At 40.8% G+C, this 19,470-nt stretch overlaps 1 protein-coding gene across 1 annotated transcript in view; it reads right to left on the bottom strand.

Annotated features, from left to right (window-relative positions):
* Nucleotides 1-19,470, bottom strand: part of LOC126093250 (serine/threonine-protein phosphatase 6 regulatory ankyrin repeat subunit C-like) — a 289,268-nt gene that overhangs the window by 33,571 nt on the left and 236,227 nt on the right. The window contains exons 14-15 of the mRNA XM_049908709.1: nucleotides 10,237-10,542; nucleotides 1,330-1,431 (exon numbers count right to left, since the gene is read on the bottom strand). Coding sequence (XP_049764666.1) covers nucleotides 1,330-1,431; nucleotides 10,237-10,542 — 408 coding nt within the window. The remainder of the gene's footprint in view (nucleotides 1-1,329; nucleotides 1,432-10,236; nucleotides 10,543-19,470) is intronic.

The following is a 19,470-nucleotide window of genomic DNA, read 5'->3' as shown; positions in this document are numbered from 1 at the left end:
CATTCATTCTCCTGGCAATATTGTGCACTGATAACTGTACTGCAGAAACCACTTGCTGGATTGCCATGTCTGGTTTGTGGACTTTGGGAGAGCCATACAGCTCATCTGAAGAATACTGTTACATAAGTATACAGAGTAAGCTGGAGTACTTTTTTACTAACTGCTTAGAATGTGCATTGTATTCAGCGATTGGATCCTTTTGTAGCCTTAGTAGCTGAACTGACTGGAAAAATTATTCCACTTTGTTTGTATAATCTGCTTAATTTAACAGTACTTCCGTCCCTCCTTTATGTGCTTTAGTCAGAGACATATTACTGCCTTCAACCCTAGTTTTAAGTTTTCTAGGAATTTGTTGTTCTTCCTGTATTGCAGTAGTAGTAGTAGCAGCAGTTATTGTAGTAACAGTTGTTGTTGTAGTTGTTGTTGCTACTGCGAATGCTTAATAACTCACACTGTACTTTCTTAGCTATATCTTTCTGTAGGGCTAATTGTAGATCTACTTTTCAATGGTCTAAAATTCTGAATTCAATATCATATCTCAGGTGTATTTGTGGCCTTCTGATAGTAAATCACTTCTGAAATTACATGAAAATAAATATTTTGTCATGCTGCAAGAGAGATAAGATACTATGATAATGACTGAGAGTCAGATCAGTGGTATACACAGGATGGTCAAACAAATTTCAGTTGAAACTTGACAGTTCTTGAAGCATGGTAGAGCTGTACATTCCATTTCATTTGTTCTGAATTTCTCTTCACAGCCTTTTAAGTATTTTTCTGTGCACTGATGAACTTCCTGCTGCATCCCACCCCATTAACTGCATTATCAAAATGCCTTTCTAATGACAGTAATGCCATTTTAAAAAGGAAAGGAACAAGTAGTAGCCTGGTGATATTTCAAAAGCTCTTGTGTGTTGATGTGAACCCAGTCAATAGCCTGCTCTTTTTTTCTCAACATTCACATTTGGAAACCATGTGTCACCACCAGTAACCATTTGATCAAGAGGATTGTACCCTTTTGTGAACCACTTTAGAAGTGTATAAGCTAGACACATTCTGTGGGTCATATTGTTGCAGGAAGAAAACCTGGGAACTTACTGACCACAAAACTTGCACTAGCCCAATCTGTTAGTAACTATGTCTCATGAAAGGACATAAAGACATAAGAAGCACATCAAAACAACAACATTAAAAAAATTAGATGCCATATTTTTATTGTGCTTTACTAGTGAATATGACCAGTCCATAAGAAACTGCTCCAAATGTAAGTGGCATTGCAGTAAAACTGTAACATTGCATGTGATTGTGTGATAATATTCTATGACTAACCTGAAAGTCTTCTGCTTCTACAGCCAAATGAGCTATTCTGACTCGAGACTCTTTCTCAGTTCCTGATAAATCTGACCCAGCATCCAACAGCAGTTTAATTACCTGCAAAAAAACAAAGTTAACATTAGACTTTGAGCTTATGTCATTTGTATGGTGGTGAAGTTTTTCTTTATGGGATCCTTATATAAAATGTTCTTGTTGCATTAGTAAGAAGGTCTTTACATCCCCCACCCTTATTGTCAGAAGAAACTGACTGTCATGGCTGCTACTGTGATGTCATTTAATACACAACAGTTCAGCCTGTGATTGCCCTCTCAGCATCAGTTACCCACTTTCATATTCTAATTGGGATGTAATCACTGTTCCAGTTAAAATTATTGCTGCCGATTCTGATTTCAACAAACTCCTGAAAGACAAATGCCAGCAGACCAATGTATCAGAGAAGATACTTATATCATTGAGACATAATTATATGATGAGACGTACCAAACAAAAGCGCTGGCAGGTCGATAGACACACAAACAAACACAAACATAAACACAAAATTCTAGCTTTCACAACCAATGGTTGCTTCATCAGGAAAGAGGGAAGGAGAGGGAAATATGAAAGGATGTGGGTTTTAAGGGAGAGGGTAAGGAGTCATTCCAATCCCGGGAGTGGAAAGACTTACCTTAGGGGGAAAAAAGGACGGGTATACACTCGCACACACACACACACACACACACACATATCCATCCACACATATACAGACACAAGCAGACATATTCAAAGGCAAAGATTTTGGGCAGAGATGTCAGTCGAGGTGGAAGTGCAGAGGCAAAGATGTTGTTGAATGACAGGTGAGGTATGAGTGGCGGCAATTTGAAATTAGCGGAGATTGAGGCCTGGTGGATAACAGGAAGAGTGGATATATTGAAGAGCAAGTTCCCATCTCCGGAGTTCCAATAGGTTGGTGTTAGTGGGAAGTATCCAGATAACCCGGACGGTGTAACACTGTGCCAAGATGTGCTGGCCATGCACCAAGGCGTGTTAAGCCACAGGGTGATCCTCATTACCAACAAACACTGTCTGCCTGTGTCCATTCATGCAAATGGACAGTTTGTTGCTGGTCATTCCCACATAGAAAGCTTCACAGTGTAGGCAGGTTAGTTGGTAAATCACGTGGGTGCTTTCACATGTGGCTCTGCCTTTGATCGTTTACACCTTCCGGGTTACAGGACTGGAGTAGGTGGTGGTGGGAGGCTGCATGGGACAGGTTTTACACCGGGGGCAGTTACAAGGGTAGGAGCCAGAGGGTAGGGAAGGTGGTTTGGGGATTTCATAGGGATGAACTAAGAGGTTACGAAGGTTAGGTGGATGGCGGAAAGACACTCTTGGTGGAGTGGGGAGGATTTCATGAAGAATGGATCTCATTTCAGGGCAGGATTTGAGGAAGTCGTATCCCTGCTGGAGAGCCACATTCAGAGTCTGATCCAGTCCCGGAAAGTATCCTGTCACAAGTGAGGCACTTTTGGGGTTCTTCTGTGGGAGGTTCTGGGTTTGAAGGGATGAGGAAGTGGCTCTGGTTATTTGCTTCTGTACCAAGTCGGGAGGGTAGTTGCGGTGATGTGAAAGCTGTTTTCAGGTTGTTAGTGTAATGGTTCAGGGATTCCGGTCTGGAGCAGATTTGTTTGCCACAAAGACCTAGGCTGTAGGGAAGGGACCGTTTGATGTGGAATGGGTGGCAGCTGTCATAATGGAGGTACTGTTGCTTGTTGGTGGGTTTGATGTGGACGGACGTGTGAAGCTGGCCATTGGACAGATGGAAGTCAGCGTCAAGGAAAGTGGCATGGGATTTAGAGTAGGACCAGGTAAATCTGATGGAACCAAAGGAGATGAGGTTGGAGATGAAATTCTGGAGTTCTTCTTCACTGTGAGTCCAGATCATGAAGATGTCATCAATAAATCTGTACCAAACTTTGGATTTGCAGGCCTGGATAACAAAGAAGGCTTCCTCTAAGCGACCCATGAATAGGTTGGCATACGAGGGGGCCATCCTGGTACCCATGGCTGTTCCCCTTAATTGTTGGTATGTCTGGCCTTCAAAAGTGAAGACGTTGTGGGTCAGGATGAAGCTAAGGTAATGAGGAAAGAGGTTTTAGGTAGGGTGGCAGGTGATCGGCATGAAAGGAAGTGCTCCATCGCAGTGAGGCCCTGGATGTGCGGAATATTTGTGTATAAGGAAGTGGCATCAATGGTTACAAGGATGGTTTCCAGGGGAAACAGACTGGGTAAGGATTCCAGGCGTTCAAGAATGTGGTTGGTGTCTTTGATGAAGGATGGGAGACAGCATGTAATGGGTTGAATGTGTTGATCTACGTAGGCAGAGATACGTTCTGTGGGGGCTTGGTAACCAGCTACAATGGGTCGGCCAGGATGATTGGGTTTGTGAATTTGAGGAAGAAGGTAGAAGGTAGGGGAATCCTTACACAGTCTGTTACCCCCGGAAACCATCCTTGTAACCACTGATGCCACTTCCTTATACACAAATATTCCGCACATCCAGGGCCTCGCTGCGATGGAGCACTTCCTTTCACGCCGATCACCTGCCACCCTACATAAAACCTCTTTCCTCATTCCCTTAGCCAGCTTCATCCTGACCCACAACTTCTTCACTTTTGAAGGCCATACATACCAACAATTAAGGAGAACAGCCATGGGTACAAGGATGGCCCCCTCGTATGCCAACCTATTCATGGGTCGCTTAGAGGAAGCCTTCTTGGTTACCCAGGCCTGCCAACCCAAAGTTTGGTACAGATTTATTGATGACATCTTCATGATCTGGACTCACAGTGAAGAAGAACTCCAGAATTTCCTCTCCAACCTCAACTCCTTTGGTTCCATCAGATTCACCTGGTCCTACTCTAAATCCCATGCCACTTTCCTTGACGTTGACCTCCATCTGTCCAATGGCCAGCTTCACACGTCCGTCCACATCAAACCCACCAACAAGCAACAGTACCTCCATTATGACAGCTGCCACCCATTCCACATCAAACGGTCCCTTCCCTACAACCTAGGTCTTCGTGGCAAATGAATCTGCTCCAGTCCGGAATCCCTGAACCATTACACCAACAACCTGAAAACAGCTTTCGCATCTCGCAACTACCCTCCCGACCTGGTACAGAAGCAAATAACCAGAGCCACTTCCTCATCCCTTCAAACCCAGAACCTCCCACAGAAGAACCCCAAAAGTGCCCCACTTGTGACAGGATACTTTCCGGGACTGGATCAGACTCTGAATTTGGCTCTCCAGCAGGGACACGACTTCCTCAAATCCTGCCCTGAAATGAGATCCATCCTTCATGAAATCCTCCCCACTCCACCAAGAGTGTCTTTCCGCCGTCCACCTAACCTTCGTAACCTCTTAGTTCATCCCTATGAAATCCCCAAACCACCTTCCCTACCCTCTGGCTCCTACCCTTGTAACTGCCCCGGTGTAAAACCTGTCTCATCCACCCTCCCACCACCACCTACTCCAGTCCTGTAACCCGGAAGGTGTAAACGATCAAAGGCAGAGCCACATGTGAAAGCACCCACGTGATTTACCAACTAACCTGCCTACACTGTGAAGCTTTCTATGTGGGAATGACCAGCAACAAACTGTCCATTTGCATGAATGGACACAGGCAGACAGTGTTTGTTGGTAATGAGGATCACCCTGTGGCTAAACACACCTTGGTGCACGGCCAGCACATCTTGGCACAGTGTTACACCATCCGGGTTATCTGGATACTTCCCACTAACACCAACCTATCCGAACTCCGGAGATGGGAACTTGCTCTTCAATATATCCTCTCTTCCCGTTATCCACCAGGCCTCAATCTCCGCTAATTTCAAATTGCCGCCACTCATACCTCACCTGTCATTCAACAACATCTTTGCCTCTGCACTTCCACCTCGACTGACATCTCTGCCCAAACTCTTTGCCTTTGAATATGTCTGCTTGTGTCTGTATATGTGTGGATGGATATGTGTGTGTGTGTGTGCGAGTGTATACCCGTCCTTTTTTCCCCCTAAGGTAAGTCTTTTCGCTCCCGGGGTTGGAATGACTCCTTACCCTCTCCCTTAAAACCCACATCCTTTCGTATTTCCCTCAGCTTCCCTCTTTCCTGACGAAGCAACCATTGGTTGCGAAAGCTAGAATTTTGTGTGTATGTTTGTGTTTGTTTGTGTGTCTATCGACCTGCCAGTGCTTTTGTTTGGTAAGGCCACTATTACACTATCAAATTTCTTTGTCAAAGATTTGATCAAAGATGTGATCCAATATTCCGTCCAATATATTTGACAAAGATCTTTGACGTAGCGCTAGAGGGGGTATTACACTGTCATCAAATTTTTCGTCAAAGTTCAAGATGGCTGACAACAACTTGTTATTAACCCCAGCAGTTCTACGTACTCCAATTGCATTGTGTGCACATGCGGAAAAGAAGTGGGGAAAAAACTGGAACCATACATATGAGGTTGACAGTCTTAAGAGTCCTGGGATTACAACTTGATAATAAATTCAGTTGGGAGAAGCACACCACAGAACTGCAGAAAGGCCTTAACAAATCTGTATTTGCAATTCGAGTGTTAGCAGACATAGGCAACATAAAAATGAAAAAGCTTGCATACTTTCATTCCACAATGTCATATGGGATAATATTTTGGGGTAAATCTTGAAGTCAAACAAGTTTTCAAGGTCCAAAAGCTTGTAATATGTATTATTTGTGGAGTAAATTCACGGACCTCCTGCAGAAACCTCTTCAAAGAACTGTGTATACTAACTACTGCCTCTCAGTATATTTACTTCTTAATGAAATTTGTCGTAAATAATAGATCTCTTTTTCCAACAAACAACTCAGTTCATACATACAATACCAGGAACAAAAATGATCTGCACAAGGACTTAAAAGCACTTACTTTAGTTCAAAAAGGGGTCCACTACTCAGGCACACTCATCTTCAATAATTTGCCAGGAAACATAAAAAATTTAGTTAGAAATAAAGATCAGTTTAAAAGGAGCCTGAAAGACTTACTACTGGCTAACTCCTTCTACTCCATTGGCGAAATTTTTAATAGAAACAAATGATGTATTGTATTTATTCATACTATTAGTATTGTTATTTCAGCTTTAAAAAAATCGACATGTTCCACATCCACGAGGCTCTCCTCAGCACGGATCTATGGAATGAAAAAGTAATCTAATCTGGGTGAAGCCATGGGTTTTACGACGACACAATAAAAGCATTCAACAAAACTTGTTACATGAGCTTACAGTGGAAGACGTCAAGTCGTACATCAATTACTTAAGAATGGATGAGCATACATTTCTGTATGTGCTCAATGAAGTGTATCCTCATATCACAAAGCACAATATTCACTTAAGAACTGCTACATCTTCAGAAGACAGGCTCACTGTAACACTCCGATTCCTTGCTACAGGAGAGGGTTATGTTAGGTTAGGTTAGGTCAGGTTAGGTCTCCAATCTTGTTAATCTATTTTTGTATTCAGGGTGCCTCACATTGTAAAGTGCCTCATCAGCTTCAGACATCTCTATTAATTTTGTAGTTGTCGGCACACACCAATTGTATTTACCGGCAATGGTTATAATAACACTACAGACGACAGTACGCTGCAGCGATGCTGGCGCTCCATGTGGTAACATATCACATTGCAGTGAACAGAAGACAAGCGGTTTCTTTGATCAAATATACAGCGAGGCCCTAGATTTGATCAAATATTGGACGACATTTGACAAAGTCCCTATTACACTATCAAATATCTTTGACAAAGATATTGGACAAAGATATTGGACAAAGAAATTTGATAGTGTAATACCGGCCTAAGTCTCATCATCTTTGTTTTTAGATATATTTTTCCCACGTGGAATGTTTCCCTCTATTATAGACATAATTATATGATGTACATATGTAGACAGAAACAACAAATAAAAATTTGTACCATAGTTGGGATTCGAACCTGGGACTCCCACTCACTAGGCAGTTGCACTAACCAGTACACCACCCTGGCACACTGGCTTTGCACAAATGCGCAGACTATCCAAGCACCCCCCTCCTTAATCCAAATTCCCATTCACACCTCAGCCCACTTGGTATTCCTCCTAAGCTCTCCAACTATATTGGAAAAGCATCTCAGCATTGAATGAAATGGCAGATCCTATCTGAAATACAGGCACAGGTGCTTTAATCGAATGAAACTATATGGTTCAAAGAGTTGTACTAGTCTCAAACATGTTTGAGACTTGGCATGAGCAAATTGGTCCTGGTAAGTACATATCACATCTGGAGCTACTGGTTTGCTACAGTAAATAAGTGATGGCGCAGCAGCAGATTGGCGCACTGTAATGGTACCCGAAGCCTTATTCAATTGAAATTTGCTTATTAATGTGAACCTTGCTGGAAACTGGACTTATGTAATGATCTCTGTTTGAATTGTGTGCATGTGGTGGAAACACACTACTTGGCTTTGTACTAAGGCATATACTGGGCTCTCATTACTAATAGTTGCATGCTTGCCACCATCAGCCTTACTGACTCTGGACTTGGCATGAACTAGCCCCATCTGGTACTGAGAGAATTCCACATTTTATAGTGTGGAAATGACACTAAAGTTGGACAAAGGATACATTGTAGGGAGACATCCCATCCATCAAACTCACATAAACTGTTGTTTAGGAAGGTGGGATCCAAATGACATGGTTTATGAAACAGCCATCGAAAACAAGCAAATTATGCTGTGCAACAAATTCTACAACTGGGTGGTCTGTTTCACTTTTGGCCACAGTTTGGCAGTGGCCATTCAGACCAGGTGGATAGTTTTACAGCATGTGGTACTTTTAAGAAGTCTCTAGCACAGTCAAATGCTGCCATAATATCTGTATACAGGTCACATTGTTTGTGAGAGTGGCTAAGTGCAAGGTATTATTTGCATACGTTATTTTAGATTGCATGATTGTTTTGCTGCACACAGCACTGGACTATCATATGTAAATAGTATCTTGCACTTAGCCATTCTCAGAAACTATGTGGCCACTGCACATGGTAACACTTATGTGCATGGCTTGATAATGGGCTAATATCCGAAACTGGTCACCACTTAAATATAAATAAACTTCTGCACAACTCTGAAGGTTTTATAATTTCATTGAATATAAAATATATCAGTACTTAATTCAGCCTACTTTTTACTAATGATTATTAATTATTATGGCTTCAGCTCACAACAGAGAACTTAACTGCTGAATGGCAATTCAGACCACAGAAATCAATCTTGTGCAAAAGAATTAAACAGACTAAAAGGAATTACATATTCATTGCCATATTTGATTCAGCACATCCACACTTCATTGTCATACAGATCAGCACAGGGCTGCAATGAGTCTTGGCAATATGTTCAATTAATTAAATAAAAAAGTACTTCAAGAATTTAGTTCAAACTAATCTGCTGTGCAGGATTAAATTATTCATTTCTCTTAGTAGCCCTCTAACTTGCCCCTGTACACCTAGCAACCCACTCTTCCCATTCCATACCCCTTCCATTTCCCCACCATTATTGGAGCTAAGACCACTAATGCACTGTGCAAGTCAGAAATGCATATTTTGGAGAGAGGGGGGGAGGGAGGAGGAGGAGGGGGGCCAGGGAAGGATGCAGGGGGGGGGGGGGGGGGGCAAGAGCTGGGCATCCAAATGACATAGCTTGCGAGCCAACCATTGAAGATGACCAAATTATGTTGTGCAGATGACAATACGAGGACACAGCAGTTGTGAAGATACCAAAGAGTGACCTGTGATGAATATAGCTATCATTAAATTGTAAGGCGAGGGGAGTAACTGCCTCACTTTCAGTGCAAAATCAAGAATATAGCACTTAATTACAGTGGAACACTGTAGTAATTATTTTTGCAACAGAATCTTATCAATTATGTTAATTCATTTATTTAATCAGCAGCCAAAACATTGATACGAAACATCTCCCACAGGAATATTAGCCGAACAGCTCCTCAAGCTAACTCATATATTAGGCTGCTACTTGGTGATTAATACTATCCAAAACAATTGGGAGTGTTTCATGCCACTTGGTGAGTAGATTTTTTTATCTATCCAATTACTTAACATGATCTCCTTTTGAAGTCACTGAGAACAAAAATTTGAATTATAATATTTCAAATCAATTTCAAAGAAAATATTGTCAATAAATAAGTTATTTATTATGTAAAATATTATCTTTGGTGTATGCACCATCTTTGTTAATAATTAATAGTGGAAGACGTATGTTGTCAGTAAGTGATTGTACTGTACTGTACTGTGTGTGTGTGTGTGTGTGTGTGTGTGTGTGTGTGTGTGTGTGTGTGTATGTGATGTCATTTCATTTCTTTAAAATTCAGACACATACAAATATCATGCAGTGTAAGAATGACTGAAATTAAATATTGTGTATGTAATATAAACTGTCTGCAACAAATTATTTCAACATTCCTATTTTAAGCTAAAACCTGAATATCCTCATGCATGCAGAAGAATACTTCTGGATACTGAGAAAAGTACATCAAACAATAACAGTAATTTAAGTAGAGAAAATTACTTAATTAATTTTTGGAACAATCTTTGTTTTATGAATAATTCAACCTTTGGTTGCAGTTCACAGTGGGAGAACAAATTATGAAAACATACGCAAAATAGTTATTTGCAAAGTTTGTAATTAAAAATTAATTATTGTAGATATAAGTACATAGGTTTGACTGACTGTTGCTCATTGCTCCTTCTAAATGAATTTCAAAGGAGGGATAAGAAGTAAATGTTGACCAACATAAATCGTAAAACTAGGCTTCTGACAAAGTAAAAACTTAATAAAGAGAAATTTACTTGATAATTCTGGCAATCAATGGCTGCTTGCAGTGCTGTTCTCCCGCTGTGGTTCCTTATACTGACACTGGCACCTTCAGACAGAAGTAGCTTTACAGCAGGCTCACTTCTGACAGCCAGTAGCAGTGGTGTGCACCCATCATTGTCCTGCACATCGATGCCTCTTGGTGTCTGCTGGTCTGCTTTCTGAAGCAGTAACTTCAGTACCTCCACACTACCAGCCTCAGCTGCCCAGTGCAGAGGTATCCTACCAGTGTCATCCTTTGCAGTGACATCTGCACCAGCAGCAATCAATTCATCTGCAATCTGTAAATTAAAAATGCTTCAAAGTTACTATGCAAAGTAAAACAAAGGCAACCACTCACCTGGAGCTGACTGATCAGTGGCACATACAATCACACAACAGAAACAGCATTTGACTAGCTTTTGTGCTACTGCCCTTTCTCAAATAGAAGTACACACATTCACACACAGAGCTACACAGACACCCAAATTTGTACTCCCACGCCCATGGCAAGACTGACTGTTGATTATCAATAGTAGGTGGCTGGGCAGACAGAGGTGGGAAGGGGAATGGAAGGATGCAGGAGATGAGGATGAGGTATTGGGATGGTGTAAGGCACATCTTTCAACAGTGGCTGCACAACAAGGCAAATGGAGTTCAGAGGGCAGAGGGTATAAGAGATGCAGAAGGGGAGGAAGACAGGAAGGTGGGGATGTGGAGGGAGACATGGAGAAGGATCAAAAAGGGGAGATAAAGGAGAAGCAGGGAGGGAGGGGGTGGGAGGAGAGAGAGGGGCAGGGGGAGGGAGGGGGAGAGGGGGGGGGGGAGAGAGAGATAGAGAGAGAGAGAGAGAGAGAAAGAGAGAGAGAGAAAGAAAGTGCCTTCATGGGTGGTGGAATGGTGTGGACAGAAAAAGAAGGGAATATGTGTGGTGAGGCTGTGAGAAACAGGTTAGCAGAGGTTTAGTCCATAGGGATTGCAAGAGCAGGATATGCTGGAGAGACAGTTCCCTCTTGCGTGGTTCAGAGAAATTAGTGCTGGAAGGGAGTATTTCAAATAGCTCGCACTGTGAAGCAGCTGTTGGTGATTTGTGTTGTGGTGTGCATCAAGTTCAGCAACTCAATGACAAAGTTTGCAGTTTGCCACAGTTGGTTAGTGGTCATAGTAATGTAACAGCATGGAAACTGTAAGACTTATTTTCCACAATGATTCCTCGGGGCATGTGCTAAGGTAGTGAATGCCAATAAATGATTATTTCATATATGGTGTTACAATAAAGTACAAATAAAATTGTTTTTGCAGTGTTTTCTGTTACATGTATGGCATGGCAAGTAATGTACAGTGGATGGCAGTCTTCACTCATCATGGAAGTACTACAGGTACCTGGTGCTGTAGGCAACATTCACCTGTCAAGGCCCATGAAGAGAGAAGACACTGAAAATTGTACTTTACTTGCTGAATCACTGTTTTTTTTCTTTTGTTTAGTAACAAACAGTAAATGTAAGAATAAAATGTGATGTATTGTATCATACATTGTAAAAAAGAAAGTTCTGTTTATATTCATATCTAGTAACGTAAAGACTGATGTATTTTATTGTTCCAGTTATTGTCGATGAAAGTTATACATGATCAGATATCTGCAAATGCTTTACGAAGGACTTGAAGATGTATATTACTTGCAAAGAATAAAACTGTTGAAATGTGTTGCAATTAACATACTAGTTGCTATAGATTGATAAAAATTACTTTGTTATTGACAAGTGGAGGTGGTGGGGAGTGGATTTGCCAGCTCATATGCAACATGTCATGTGCTCATGCTACAAAATCGTTGTAGGTAGGAGGGAGGGCAGTGGTGGTGGCTGCTGCTGTACAGACAGTGGTGCATAAGATACTGTAATCACATGTCATAGGTGAATAATCGCAATAAGATAAGCATTCAGTCACACAAATGTTCCAAAATAGCAAATTACCTAATTAAGCAAAGAACACTGTAAATGGTGAACACAATTGAACTTTAGGTAAAATGTTGTATAGCTAATAGATGAACAGCCACTTATATCTTCACTATTGTCTATGTTGCCACTACAAATACTGTCATCATTAATGAAATAATAAATTGTTCAGTGTTATTTTGCACTACACATTAATTCTCCCATGCTTTCATTATTTCTTCCTTTGTTTGTCTTACAACATTACACCAATCTGATGACAAAGTCTAGTTTGTGACATTCTTTTTTAATCTTTCCACTTCTGATAGCACACATTTTTTGATGTTCCTTTCCACAGAACCCTTAACTTGAGCTCATTTGAGATGAATGGAACTGAAGTGGCTGTGAAATGGTGGCAGCCTGACCCCAAGGCTGCCAGGTCATCTACAACATAAAGAGATAAAAGTGGTTTATTCTGAGCCACAAGATCCAGTAATTCACTCTTTCTATAGTCGTTTGACATGGGAATGTTTTCCTATTGGCATCAGTCAACAATGTGTTGTTTTCTACAAGCAACTGCAGATGACTTATCAAGGATAGTCTAATGATACAAGGCATGGTCCATAACTGTTACTGAAAGTTTGCTTATTTTTGTGAAAAACAATTCCTTAAACCACTGCTGAAATGTCTCCCCTTTCATTTGTTCATGGTAATCAGTGATTTCCTTTGACCTAAAAAACAACACACAGTTTTCCACCAACCCAGCTGACGTATCTGTGTGGAGAAGAATCAGTTTGCTACTTTTTTCAATGAGCTGCTGCATGGTCAGTTACTGAGTCACCTGCTCACTGTACACACATAACAGCCTGCATTTCCCCACATTACATTGAGCCAAACAGTAATACCAAACTTATCGTTAGCTATTGTGCTCAAAATTGACACACCAGTAGATGACACAGTGTTGTCTGATTTGCATACAGATATTTTTATAGCAGTGCAACTGAACGTGCAAAAACCACTGCATATTGGTGTTGCTTCCCTCATCCTCCCAGCCTATCGGCCTGCCAAACCTGACACCCAACCAACCCTGCAGCCTCTGTCACCTGGTATGGCTTGCATACCCATAACAGGCAACACAGCGAGCATATGTAGCCAGGGAAACAGCTGTGGTTACCTGATTCCTGGCCCCTACCACTCGACTCACAGAAATGTCAATCACAAAGTAATTTTAATCACAGTATATTGATGCTTTGTTATAAAAGACAAAAGAGTGAAATCTTTCCCAACTGTGGTTTGTATGTGATTGGAGTGTGAGTAGAGGATAAAGAATCACTTCTGAGATAAATCTCAGAAGGATTACCTGAGCTAAAAGTAATCTTTGGTTATTTGAAACTACACATTAAGTGAGAGAAACTTATACAAATTATTGCCAGAGAGTAGATATGTAATGGACCTAGTAGAAAGTACAGGATGAGTCTAATCCATTAAGTAAAGTATATGTAAAAAGAAAGATGATGAGACTTACCCAACAAAAGCGCTGGCAGGTCGATAGACACACAAATAAACACAAACATACACACAAAACTCTAGCTTTCGCAACCAACGGTTGCCTCGTCAGGAAAGAGGGAAGGAGAAGGAAAGACAAAAGGATTGGGTTTTAAGGGAGAGGGTAAGGAGTCATTCCAATCCCGGGAGCGGAAAGACTTACCTTAGGGGGAAAAAAGGACAGGTTTACACTCGCACACACACACATATCCATCCACACATACACAGACACAAGCAGACATTTGTAAAGGCAAAGGGGCCCAAACTCTTTGCCTTTACAAATGTCTGCTTGTGTCTGTGTATGTGTGGATGGATATGTGTGTGTGTGCGAGTGTAAACCTGTCCTTTTTTCCCCCTAAGGTAAGTCTTTCCGCTCCCGGGATTGGAATGACTCCTTACCCTCTCCCTTAAAACCCAATCCTTTTGTCTTTCCTTCTCCTTCCCTCTTTCCTGACGAGGCAACCGTTGGTTGCGAAAGCTAGAGTTTTGTGTGTATGTTTGTGTTTATTTGTGTGTCTATCGACCTGCCAGCGCTTTTGTTGGGTAAGTCTCATCATCTTTCTTTTTACATATATTTTTCCCACGTGGAATGTTTCCCTCTATTATATCCATTAAGTAAAGTGTTGTTTAGAGTTGCTTTTCCCTTATGGTCAAGAGTTGGGCAGTTTAATGTGGAAACAAAACTTTTGTTGAGTGAAGGTAAAGTCAACTGCTCAGAATTATTGATTATGTTTGGTTGTTGAGAAACACGCAGCTGAAATTTAAAATTTTTCCAGCGAATTAAATGTTTGTAGCTATTTCAGGATTGCAGCCAGTCATTGTAAATTTCATTCCATGATATTTCAACTGGACACCTGCCAGTCATCTTCAGGTGTGCCATCGAAGACTAATGAAGATTTTCTCCGCTCCACCTTATATAACGCGCTGATGGTATTGCCTGCAGCGAGTGGCAATGCTGAAGACAGTTGATCTTTGCAGTTCCACCAGCAAGGGCACTGCCGCAGGGCACTGGGGTCCTTCTGTCACCTTGACTTTGATGCATGAGCAGCAATATTATCATGCACTACATAAGATTGAGCAGAGAGTGTCTTCATCAGTTTTCAATGGCTCATCTGAATTCTATACTGAATTTGTGGCTAAGTTAGCCCGTCTTCTAACTATAATCTATTGTAGATCCCTCGAACAAAAAACAATGCCTACTTTTTTAGAAAAAGGCACAAGTCACACCCATCTACAAGAAGGGTAGTAGAAATGAATCACAAAAGTACAGTCCAATATCCTTGAAATTGATTTGTTGTAGAATATTAGACTATATTCTGAGCTTAAACATAATCAGGTATCATTAGAATGAAAAACCTGTCCAAGTTGCAAATTCTTACTCTTAGTCATTCGATGACAGTTATTAGCAAATTTTCAAACATGTGCCAGAGATACAGAACATACCTTTTCAAACTTACATAACATAATCGAAAATGGCATTTCCGAAGATGTATTATACATGAGTGTAAATTTTGTTTTCTGCCCTGTAGGATGATCTGAAAATGGATCTTAGCCCGAAACTAGTCACTGAATGAACAAAAGTAAGAATTTGCAACTTGGTATGGTTTTTCGTTCTACTGATTAACAGAAGTTGCTGACCCAAGTTACTCCAGCCTGCTGGAAGTTCGTATAATGTTGTATCTTGAATGGAATGACCTTCTCAATGCCAACCAGCATGGTTTTTGAAAACATCGATCATGTGAAACCCAACTTGCACTTTTCTCATATGGCATACTGAAAGCTTTGGATCAAGGCAACCAGGTAGATGCAGTGTTTCTTGATTTCTGAAAACCATTTGACTCAGTACTGCACCCATGCTTATTGTCAAAAGTATGATCATATGGGATATCAAGTGAAATTTGTTATTGGATTGAGGACTTTTTGGTAGGGGGGACATAGCATATTATCTTGGATGGACGAGTCATTGTGAGATGTAGAAATAACTTTGGTTGTGCCCCAGGGAAGTGTTGGCACTCTTGCTGTTTATGTCATATATTAATAACCTTGCAGATGATCTTAATAGTAAAATGAAGTTATTTGAAAATGATGTAGTCATCTATAATGAAGTACTATATGAAAGAAGATGCATAAATATTCAGTCAGATTTTGATAACATTTCAAACTGGTGCAGAGATTGGCAACTTGCTCTAAATGCTCAGGAATGAAAAATTTTGCACTTCACAAAGCGAACAACATAGTATACTATGACTTAATATCAATTGAGTCACTGCTGGAACTGGCCAGCTCCTACAAATACCTGGGTGTAATATTTTGTAGGAATATGAAATGGAGGTTTAGTCATGGATAAAGCAGGTGGTACACTTCGGTTTATTGTAGAATACTAGGGAAGTGCAATCAGTCTACTAGTGAGATTGATTACAAATCACTCATGCAACCAGTACTAGAATATTGCTCAAGGTGTGTGAAACTCATACCAAACAGGATTAACAGGGTATACTGAATGCATACAGAAAAGGGCAGCACGAATGGTCACAGGTTTGTTTAATCCCTGGGAAGTGTCATAGATATTCTGATGGAACTGAACTGGAAGACTCTTGAAGACAGACATGTACTATCCAGAGGAGGTCTATCAATGAAGTTTTAAGAACTGGTTTTAAATGATGACTATAGGAATATACTACAACGCTCCATGTATTGTTCACATAGAGATCATGTGGATATGATTAGAATAATTACTGCACACACAGAGGCATTGAAACAATCATTCTTTCTGTGCTCCATACATGAATGGAACAGGAAGAAACCCTAGTAACTAGTACAATTGGACTTAGTCTCTGGCATGCATCTCATGTGGTTTGCAGAGTATAGATGTAGGCGTAGATGTAGAAGATGATAACTGGCTGAAATCCCAAAATTCCTTCTAACAAATGCGCAGCTATTTGCCAGATCGATGTTGCACAGAAACTAAACTAAACTACACCCGAACAAGCCATGAAGGTGCCATGGTGCCAACCAGCCACTGTGTCGTCCTCAGCCCACAGGCATCATTGGATGCAGATATGGAGGGGCATGTAGTCAGCACACTGATCTACCAGCTGTTTTGTCAGTTTTCGTGACCAGAGCCGCTTCTTCTCAATCAAGTAGCTCCTCAATTGGTCTCACAAGGGATGAGTGCATCCCGCTTGCCAACAGCATTTGGCAGACTGGATGTTCACCCATCCAAGTACTAGAATATTGAGCCTGACTGTGCTTAACTTCAGTGATCTGATGGGAACCACTGTTTATTGTAAAAAAATGTGAGTATTATAAAAAGCTTATGCATCACTGTATATTTGAATACAACTGGTTCAGTCATTATTTGATGTGTATGTAAAGTATTAGAGCAGTGACTTCGAATATGAATCTGAATGAATTAGTTAATTACGCATCCCATAGCTACATGGAGACAAAGTTTATCTGTGATAGGCATAGCAATCAGGCTAAACAAGACCACTAAAAATGGTGAAAATATAACATCAATCCATTAAAGCTTTAATGTTAAGTTAAAAGGTATTTTTCCAATCTTCTGCCCATAAGGAAAAGTGGCAAGAACCTGTGTAAACCATTTACCTATGGACTTCTTGTTGCAAATGTCCTTAAACAATTTCGTGATTGTCTGATCTTGATGTCAATGAGGCACCTGTACTCACTGTCAGCATGTTATGTAAGCTGACCACTGCACATGGGGCGGCCATGAAAGGAGAGGAGATTGGAAGAGGGTAGCACCAAATCACAAAGTGGTTGAAGGAAAAACCTTGATGCTGCTTAACGAGGCATGGGGAAAAGGGGGGGGGGGGGGGGGGGGTTTGTCAGTCGAGTGAGAGTAATGATGGATGATGGGGTGAAGCAGAGTGCACACAGTATTGCTTGGCCACTAGCTGCACAGAAGGTGTGGTAGGGGAGGGGTCTGTGGTAGTGGTGAGGCACCTCCCTTGCTGACGGGACAGTGCGGTAGGGGAAGTACAGTTCTACAGTGTAAGCCTTCACAAACACGTATCTTTCAGAACTTATAATCTACAGCTAGTGAGTCTGCAGATGATTGTATTAACAGGTTGTGCCAGTATAACAAATAATTTGACAAGGGAACTGTTTGTTACTGAAAACACAAAGGGTTCAGGATTACACCGAAATTTGATCAGAGAGAGTGATTATTTTTGCCTGTCTTGCGCACTTTTTCTTTCTTTTGTTGCCATGTTAAAAGTAGCTTCTTTCCAAAAACACAGTGGTATTTGTACATTTTCAACTCACTAATACGCTAATGCAGCTGCAATTGTGACAGAATCCTGGAACACTCTACTAGCTATACAACTGAGGCCAAGTGAAGGTCAACAACTTAAGAAAAGCTCATGCTTGGTATAAAAATAAAAATAAAAAAAGATAAAAATGTCTTTCCTACATTTATGGTGTCACAAAATCCATACTAATTCTCATTTCGCCATCTATCGATAGTTCTTTGAAGAATTTCATTATTTTATGGCGAGTGTTATACTTATAACACAGAAAACACCATTTACTTTCACTACGTAATATTTTATTGGCACACGATAAATCAAAACACAAAGAAATAGTTTTCGACAATCACGGTAACAGTCACGATGAAGGTCTCACACCAACTAGTCAACAACCAAAGTAAATTAAAACAAAGTACAAAAAAGGCAAAGATATTAATATTTTCTGGCAGTTCTGCCACAATTTCATTGAAAAAAATTCGCAGTCACCTGTACATCATGGAAGATAGGAAAGTTTCACATGTTAGCTATGTGGCAAAGTAATCTCTGCTTTGCAAGCTATCATTTGCCAAAAATTCATTTATGTATCCTTAACTGTTTATGAGATGAGTGTTTCACTTCCACTATCATTTGTGCAGGTGACTGGAACTGAGTGCACTACATGCAATCCATTTTGTTGAGATTGGTGACAGATATGGATCTCATCTCAAATGTACAGAAAAATTCAGTATGTTAGCTCTGTTTTGTACAGAGTACCATGTGGACTGTGGACTAATATTAACCAAACACAAACTCATAAGACACCTATTTTTCATTGTAAAGTATTTGAATTTAGTACAGTACATTACTAAATACAGAAATACCACATAACTAAGACCATTTACAAAATGATAGGTAATTCATCATGAAGTTGCTGAAGAATGAGGCTATGAGGTGTGTGGAAGACAAAGATTTTTACCACATAGTTTCTTTAAAATTGTTTGAGAAAGATTGCAGTGAATGCACATGTCTCCATTCCGGCAGTCTAGCCGAGGTCGGCAGACAATTTTTCATTCATAACAGAGGAAGCTCACAGCTGCAGAGGCGATAGGCAACTGAGGTGGCTGCAACAGATGACTGGACTCACACAGTCCTGAGAATGGGAAAGCATTTCTGCGCACCGGCCAAGTAATTCTGCATGAGCTCTACAGAGCTGTCTGCAGTCAGACACACTACACGGCTGTGCAGTCCCAGTTGCAGTGCAGATCTGCTGACTGACCATGATGTCACACTGACCAACCCATCACACCTCAACAGCGCATTCCTAGCAGTTCTGGCATTGGCATCACTACAAGACATTAACTACTATATCCACAAACAGGGTGAGTTTGTTCTGTTGATGGAACAAGTGTAGACAAAACAAATTTTAAATATTGTGTACAATGGTTGTTGTTAATGAAACACTGGCGTAAAAGTATGCAGTGCCAATAACAATAAAAGGATGTGCCAG

Source organism: Schistocerca cancellata, chromosome 1 (genome assembly GCF_023864275.1).
Source record: "Schistocerca cancellata isolate TAMUIC-IGC-003103 chromosome 1, iqSchCanc2.1, whole genome shotgun sequence".
NCBI lineage: Eukaryota > Metazoa > Arthropoda > Insecta > Orthoptera > Acrididae > Schistocerca > Schistocerca cancellata.
The sequence above is the reverse complement of the archived record's forward strand: the minus strand, read 5'-3'. Positions and strand labels throughout refer to the sequence as shown.